Source organism: Leptonychotes weddellii, unplaced genomic scaffold (genome assembly GCF_054177405.1).
Source record: "Leptonychotes weddellii isolate Sample4059 unplaced genomic scaffold, ASM5417740v2 HiC_scaffold_8260, whole genome shotgun sequence".
In the NCBI taxonomy this organism is placed as follows: Eukaryota; Metazoa; Chordata; class Mammalia; order Carnivora; family Phocidae; genus Leptonychotes; species Leptonychotes weddellii.
In genome coordinates, this window is record NW_028053335.1 from 1 (window position 1) to 8,777 (window position 8,777).

The window sequence follows — 8,777 nt, forward strand, 5'->3', positions numbered from 1 at the left end:
AAAGAAAGAAAAAAGGCAGGGAGAATGTCACCTTATTCATCACCACTTTCTATATTTCCCAAGCAAATGTAGCCTTCCCAAATCTTGTGTTAACAATCCCATATAACAGATGATCAAAACCCAGAGAGAGAAAAAAGTGATTAATGCAATGGGCACATTTTAACCACATACCTTTCCTCCTGTGAATAAAAGGGCTCCATTCCTAAGTCCTGCCACCAGGGACATCAGCTGTCGAGACAAAGGGCGTCCCAGGAGGCTATGAGTGATGTGTTCCATGGAGGATACACCTAAGGAATTCACTCCTCTGCAAAATATATACATTGTTGCATGATAAAACACTGAAGCAGGATAAAATCCAGCTGTAAAAAATTCTGTAACTTTCCTTCCCAGGCTGGTTAATGATTTTTAAAAGAGTAAAATGTGGAAATTTTCCCTTACTTGAAAGTATATTGAATTAATGCCAAATCTGAGTTAACAGCTTTTAAAATTAGTTTTATTACTTTCAAACATGTACAGTAACTAGAAGTTTTGTCTGAACAGGGCATCTTAAGGAATTTGTCTTAACACACACGGACACCCCTCTCAAAATGATTTTTGGTTTGGTAATCAACATAATCATAAATGCGTGCATTTGAAGAGTTAGGATAATTGCAGACTGATTTCCTCTTAAACTTAGCCTTTGAAATCCAGTTTCAATTTGTAGATTATACAAGCACGAACTTCAACCTACTTCCTGACTCTAGCACTTTCTTTCTGATAATAAATATAAATTCCTAAAATCAGAGTCTGAAGAGATTTTACTTTCAACATGAATAATATGCTGTATTTAAACATTGTTACTTTATGGTTTAATCCTTTTATTAGCACATTTACAGACTATACTATTACAGGAAATCAAATCACTACCACTACAACTACAAAAAGCCTCTGTGAAGAATGGGAAGATGTAATGATTATAGGAGATTCTCATATTGCATCAGAGGTAAAGAAATTAAGAGGGGGTTCTTTTCAGACTTGTTTGGTTTTAAAAGTTAAGGAAAACACAAATAATCCCAATTAGTAAATTAATAAGATAGTTGAAGGAATAACTTAATTTGAAATATTTTTAAACATTCAAATAATATTTTTGGATTTAACGTTTAAAATAAATGTATTAGCTCTAAGAAGTACTGTTTTATTCAAGCACATATGATCCGAGTCATACCCAGTTGCTTCCTTCTCACAAATCAAATCTCAAAGCAAAATTTCTAATAAGCTTCAGCCCTTTATGTAGTTACCTAAGAAGACAAGGCAAATTACCACGCAAGGTGTGAAAATAGAAACAATCCTTGAAAAAGTATCTATACATGCATTATTAAGATTATTCAATATTAACATCTACTTTAATGTTCATACATAAAAACCCTGCCAGAGATCATGTCAAACATGACTGTAAACATACTAGTTTGGCCAGAACTTCTTACCCCAAGCACTTCAGCTTTAAAAAAGGAAGAATAAAGTCAATTTCCTCACTGTTTTCTTCTTTTACCATAGGGTCTAGAAGGACCTATAGTAGCAAGGAAAAATCAGTTTTACATTTCAAAGTTATATCTTTGGCCTGTTTTTCTCAGGTCCCAGGAAACTGAATTACTGATTCTGTTACACAGAGAGAAAAGACACATTGTGCATGCAAGATCATTACTCAAAATAGCCTTCACAACAATAATTTACTCAACCAAGGAACAAAAATATTTATGGTTAACAACCAGTAAAGGATGTCATCTCCTTCATACATTTTAAGGACACATCTTTATTTGCAATTTTGATGTGTGTCATATTTACTCTTCACAAGTCTTACATTTTTACCTCCTCCGAATGGTATTCCTTCAGTTTTATCTCAAAAGTAGAGAGACAATGTCTAGTTTCCAACCATTCAAATTCTAAACAACTAGAGCATCTTTAATCCTATAACAACAAGAGTGAATATCCTAACGAAAACTTAATATTCTAAAAAGACCACTTATAAAATCCTTCTGGAAGAAAAGTGATCTGATAATATTTGTTAGGAGCTGAGAATTTAAGAACTGCCAAAATAATATGCGTTATTGCAAATATGGGTTACAGCAAAGCTGCAAGTAAAAATATGAATTTAAAAAATCAAACCCCTAAAGCTAAGTTTTCCTGTGCTTCAATACTAGAATAATATGAAATCATGATTCATTTGCCAGTTAACACAATCAATTCTATTCTTGAAACTTAATTGTGCATTGATTTTAAGTTTAGGACAAATCAATTTGTTTTTAAGTTAAAGAGACTACATAATAAAATATTTTAAATCAAGTTATTCCTTACTCTTATTCACATTTCTAACACACTTCAGGATGCAAAGTCTTACAGGTAAACTCATACTTTATTATCGATCCTATGTGACAAATATTATTTCATTAAATATTCGATAGTACGTGATTACTTGTATTGTGGTCTTCTGCAGCAGACTAGTGCTCAACAAAAAAATGTTTTCTTTTTCTTTCTCCCAAGAATGAACTATATTTAGAGAAAACTCCTTCAGCCCTATCAAAAAAAAAAAAAAAAAAGCAATAAATGTAGAGTTAGCACTGAAGCAGAGATGAAATAATTTAAGATTTCAATTTATTTAAATAAAGGTCTTCTTTGATATGTAAAGCCATTTACTTATCATTATATTTCCTGTTCCCACGTATGACAGGTTGGAAAAATCATGAAAACTTCTTCAATAGGAAAAATATCAAAGTAACAAAATGTACCCACCGTCTTTAATTCTCAGCTTAATATACTCTTCCTCTGATAGTATCAAGGGAAGTGTAGCGGTAGCACATTGCTGCAGCCACGAAGAGAACACAGTTTTTACATCTTCTTCACTTACATCTTCAGGCTGCCAGAGCAAAGGGAAGAGCAGGAATGGATTACCCAACTACCCAAGTGAACGTTAACATCATTAGCTTAACACCTCATCGTGCTGATGATACGTAAACCTTGGTACAGCTGATGCACCTTAAACAAGCCTCTTAACCTCTCCGAGCCTTGTTCGCCTCACGTAAGAACCATTAGCTGGTGTCCATTAGGAGGACACTGGTCAATTAAGTCAATCCCGGTATATACCCATTCAGCAACAGTTTGGCACAAGTGATTACATGTGCTAGTTCAAGACGCAACGAGCCTGGCATGACCATTTATTATCTGTGTAAGTGTGTGCAAATTAGTAAAACTGTCTGAACCTCAGTTTTATAATCTATTAAATGGGAACTACTAAAAAATAATTAAAAAAAAAAAAAAAGCAAACCTTACCAAACAAAACCAGGAAGGATGTTCATACTTATAGGCACAGATTTGGGATTTGACATTACAGGACAAGCAGGACAGTGCAGCCTGAAGAGACATTTACAGGGGCGCCTGAGTGGCTCAGTTGGTTAAGTGTCTGACTGTTGATTTCGGCTCAGGTCAGGATCTCAGGGTCATGAGACTGAGCCCCACATTGGGCTCCGCACTGGGCATGGAGCCTGCTTAAGATTCTCTCTCTCCCTCTCCTTCTGTCCCTCCACCCCCTCGCTCTCCCTCTCTTAAAAAAAAAAAAAAAGAGCAAAAACAAAAAAACATTTACAGAAGTGGTGAAATTTTAAACACTCCTTATCTCTATGACCAGTGATACATGTACCATGGTTTGGCTCACTGGATCACCATTCCAACCCCATTCTCCCTTGCCTCCCTCCATTAACGAGGTGGGAAAGAAAACTCCATTCCCAACCTGGAGCTGTGTGTGTGTGTGTGTGTGTGTGTACACGTGTGTGTGCCTGCATTGTGACCAATGGTGTACAATCAGCAATCATTGGGAAGGGCTTCTCCTCCTAATCGAAAGGTAGAGAAACCTTGCAGAGAAGGCTTTTACTTTGAGCCTTTCCTTCTGCTGCCAAGAATGCAGATGTGATGCCTATTAGTACAGCAAATGCCTTGCATCTAAGAGGAAAGCTACAGGCTAAGGATGGCAGAAAGACCAAAGGAGCCTAGATCCTTGATGACATAGTTTAACTACCTCTGAGCTCCTCCAAACTTCTTCGTACATGAGAAAAATAGGCTCTTTATATGCTGAAGTGACTTTTTTTTTCTGTTAAGCAGGCCACAGTGTTATACTCAATAAGTACAGTGTTAATAAACTGTTCAAAAGGAATGAAGAAATTCTAAGAGAAACACTATTAATTTTTAAAGTTTTAAAATCAGAATTAAGTTTTTAAAACCTATTTGAAGCTAAAAACAGGAATACCCAAAAATTCATGTAGGAAAGATCATTAATATGTGCCTAGGAAAATAAACCTCTATTCATTCTACCATTTTTCAGCTGGTCCATTTCTGTTCTCTCCTCATCCAGTGTCATGCTAGGTCTGCTGATTAAGCTCAGTTTAGAACCTGATCACTACAAAAAGCAAGCTAAACTAAGTACAGGCATTGCTTTCATACTCTTAAAGATCACAGAAATAGTCTGTTTGGATATTACTGGGCAATGGGATTAAAGACCTAAAGGAAGAGCGGCTGGCTGGCTCAGTCAGTGGAGTATGCAAGTCTTGATCTTGGGGTCATGAGTTTGAGCCCCACGTTGGGCACAGAGCTTACTTAATTAAAAAAAAAGCCAAATTATCCATGTTTGCATTGGCACAAAATACATAATATTATGTGTTGCTTACTAAAGATTTCTTGGTTTCTCAAAAAGTTGAACAGAATTACCATAAGATCCAGGAACTCGGGGTGCCTAAATGGCTCAGTTGGTTAAGCGTCTGGCTCTTGATTTGGGCTCAGGTCATGATCTCAGGGTTGTGAGATCAAGCCTCACGCTGGGCTCCGTGCTGGGCGTGGAGCCTGCTTAAGATTCTCTTTCCCTCCCCACCCCCACCCAGCTCTCCCTCTTTCCTTAAAAAAAAAAAAAATATATCTATCTATCTATCTATATATATATATTTCAATTCAACTCCTAGGTATACACCCAAAAGAACTCAAAGCAGGGACTCAACAGATACTTGTATACTAACGTCCATAGCAGCATCACTCACAATAGCCAAAAAGGTGGAAACAACCCAAGGGTCCATCAACAGATGAATGGACAAACAAAATGTGGTATACGCATACAATGGAATATTATTTCGCCATAAATAGGAATGAATACATTCTACAACCTGGATGAGCCTTAAAAACATGTTAAGTGAAATAAATCAGATGCATGGGACATATTATTGGATTCCACTTATATGAAATAACTAGAATATGCAAATTCATAGAGAGAATATAGATTACAGGTTACCAAGAGCTGGGAGAGCAGGGGATGGTGCATTATGGCTGAATGGGCACAGAGTTTCTGTTCGGGGGCTGGGAAAGTTTTGGAAACTGAGGGTGGCGATGATTGCACATAATGAATGTAATTAATGCTGCTGAATTGTACACTTAAAAATGGTTAAACTAGCATTCTGTTAGGTATATTTTCCCACAACAAAATAAAACAAAGACTTCTTTGCCCTTCTAGCAAAAAGGAATACAACATTCCTGTTACTTGGCCAAAGCAGCTAGAAATTTTACATGACACGTAAAACAACTGTGATAGAACATAAATTTGAACTCACTAAGTTTTCTCTAGGTTGTAATTTTAGAGATCTTGGAATTTTAGGGGTAATTTCCACTGGAGTTATTCTGACTACTGCATGCATTTCTATATTTAGTCTCTTTCTCAGGTCATCTGGAATCTGAAATTTAAAAATAGATATATAAATATGTGAAAACTTGATTTAAAAATATCCCACAGCATACATAGTTATTAACTTCTATGAATTCAGGTAAATTGATGGAAGTTATCAAGATTCGTAAGAGTAACCAGATGGGTATTCAGGCACTGTTTTATCACAAGCATTTTCCCCTTCGTTTCTTTATTTCCACACCCTCTTCGGAATGAGATCCATCAATCTGGATCTCTCAAGTCAAGCCTGCTTGAGGACTGCCACTCCTCGGTGTCCATACCCACCAACCTTTCAAGTGGGGCGGGAAGTGTGGACTCCTCGCTGCCATCTTATATGGTCCCTAGGCCTCTACCTGGCACTTCTTCACCCTGTCCTCACCATGTGTTTTCAAGGAAAAAAATGGGATTGCCACCAAATGGCAGAACCATTAATAGAAAAGAGAAGTCCTAACCAGTTCAGTGTTAGACATTTTTATTTTGAAGATGCAGCAGGATCTCCTAAACTAAGAGTTTAGAGCTAATGGAAAATAATGAGCTGACGGTCTGGAATTTTAGCAAACGATGTAGGCCAAAGAGATGAAAACTTTGTCAGCTGCCAACACAGAGGTCAGAAGTGAAACTGGCAATAAAAGAAATCTACAAAGGAGATCCCCTTCCTCTCCTATTTTTCTTCCTTGTCCTAGTAATTTCCTCCCTTTATCACCATAAAGTCTCGCTTCACAATGGCTCAAATTAAGTTCAAATAAAAGGGGCTGGTGACTCGGTCCACATAAACTAAGCATTACTATCTGAGGCCAGAATGAGAAGGTGGACACTGGTCGCTCTCCTCCCCTCCACAGTCCCACAAAGAGCGGATTCCAGCAGGGTAAGCAGCTTCTGGGTACACCCCTCACACTATGGGTCTCTCCCTACCTCGGTACTGCCCTCAAGTCACAGCAAGTCCTTCCTTGGCTTTCAGGAACTGGGGAACAAACCTTCTGCAGGCATTAAAGATGTGAAGCTTTGTAAGGCACCCCATGCTAAGCGTGAACTTGACAGTCAGCCCGCCTGGGTGTGAATCCTAGTTGTACTTACTGTGTGACTCAGGCAAGTAATTTTGACCTCTCTGGGCCTGTATCTTACAGCTGTCCGAGTTTCCTTAACCAGAAAATACGCAATCTTCACCCAAACAAGGACTTTACCTGCAATCATAAATGTGTCCCTGCAGGGACTTTAGACACTCTTTCTTACTGTACTGATTTTCAAATTGTATATAAAATATTCTAATACATAATCTGGAGAATTTCAAGCAACATGAAATTGCTTTCTCCCTAATAATACATTTTATACTAACCCAGACTTTCCCAAGATGAAGAGCTTCTACAGTTTTGGTGTATTTGATGGCATTCTTCAATTCCTCAAGTCCATTCCAGACTACCTGTAGCACACAGGCCTTAGCTGCTTCTGAGTTGATCGGTTTTTGATCTAGTGGTTCTAAGATCTGCTTCTCTTTTTCAGGTGACAGGATATTTTGTTTTGTTTTACGTTGCTTTGGAGAAAATAGCTTAATTAGCTTCCCGTAGGTCACAGTAAAGCTGGGCTCCACATCAAAATATTCCTGGTCCCATGGAAATACATGAACGGCACAGTGTCTGTGAAACTCCGAAGTTGCTGTTGTGTTACACATACTGGGAGGCTGCGATTTGCACACTCTGAAAATATTGTCTAGGGGAACAACTTTGGACTGCATAGTTTTGAATGCATTCATTTCAGTTAAACCCCAGGATAGCTCCGGTTTCTTCTCAGACCCAAAAGAAAAAATGCTTCCTATCACAGTCCATAAGCTTGGCATGGATGGTGAGCCAGTGGTCACCCCTGAGTCTGTCTTATTAGACCCAGTGCCTGTCAATCCTTTTTGGTCTCCTCCGGAATTATGAAATTTCCCATGTGCATTATCTGCTTCTGAAAATGTATTCTCCTTGGCTTGGCGGGTCTTTGGCTGAATAAGGAGTTTAGTGTCAGTTTCCAGCCTTCCATAAGCAGCTGCTGGTGTTAGTGCAACTGTGTGGGGGAAGCAAGCCATCAGTACACATTCACCTCTGCCAAGGGCTCAATGCTACAGTGTAGAACACAATGGAAAGTACAACAGCACCTACCAGTTTGGATAAATATGTAAGTTTGCTGATCAACCCAGACAGGAAAAATGGCTTTTGGAAAAACTATTCGAATTTGATCCAGAAGATGCTGTTCAAGGGAAGCAGCATGCAGCTCCTACAACCAACCAACAAAAAGATCTATTCACTTTACCTTTTGTCATTCCACGTCTAGGAAGGAAATCACAATTCATTCTTCTAACTTGAACCAACTCAGAATACATAATGTAGCTCAGAAAAGAGAAATCTAAAGACACTGATATTTTGGCTTCCAGTTATGGAATGATTAATTCACAGGGACAGAAGGCACAGCATAGGAAACGTAGTCTGTGGTATCATAATGGCACTGTCTGGTGACAGATGGCAACTATACTTGTTGTGAGCACAGCAAGACGTACAGAGACACTGAATCACTATGTCGTACACCTGAAACTGCAGTGACACTGTGTGTCAACTATACTTCAATATAAACAAACAACTATGCTGAAGTAGTTTAACGTTAAACTGGGCTGGTTCTCATTGTATTTTCTTTACCAGTATCTCCCAGTCATCTGCTGAGAGGGGTTCCACCTCGACTTGCTGACAAGACACCACATGGGAACACAGCTTGAGAAACACCTGGAAAAAATGGAAAATGTAAAACTACTTTTAAAAGACTTTTTGTATCCCTAGGAAATGAGAAGTTCTCTTTAGGTAAGTAAGTGTGAGCGAGTGAATGAGTGCGCATGTGTGCCTCTATGTATTGCATAGATCTCCACTGGACAAATATTTATTAAGCACTTATTCTTAGGTAGGCCTTGATATACTCAACATTTTAGGAAAAAACTGTCTCATGACTAATTATAGAAAAAAGGAAAATATATCCTAGCACAACATATTTTTTTTTTTTTAAAGATTTTATTTATTTGCAAGAGAGA

The 8,777-nt window shown here is 38.0% G+C and overlaps 1 protein-coding gene across 1 annotated transcript; it reads right to left on the reverse strand.

Annotated features, from left to right (window-relative positions):
- Positions 1-47: 47 nt before the first annotated feature.
- LOC145719918 (peroxisomal ATPase PEX1-like) lies at positions 48-8,502 on the reverse strand (the record flags this gene model as incomplete). Its single annotated transcript, XM_081811536.1, has 8 exons — positions 48-304; positions 1,464-1,546; positions 2,450-2,550; positions 2,767-2,890; positions 5,619-5,738; positions 7,062-7,768; positions 7,864-7,978; positions 8,395-8,502. Coding segments are annotated over 8 exons (1,503 nt in total), but the record flags the coding sequence as incomplete, so codon positions are not given.
- Positions 8,503-8,777: the final 275 nt, after the last annotated feature.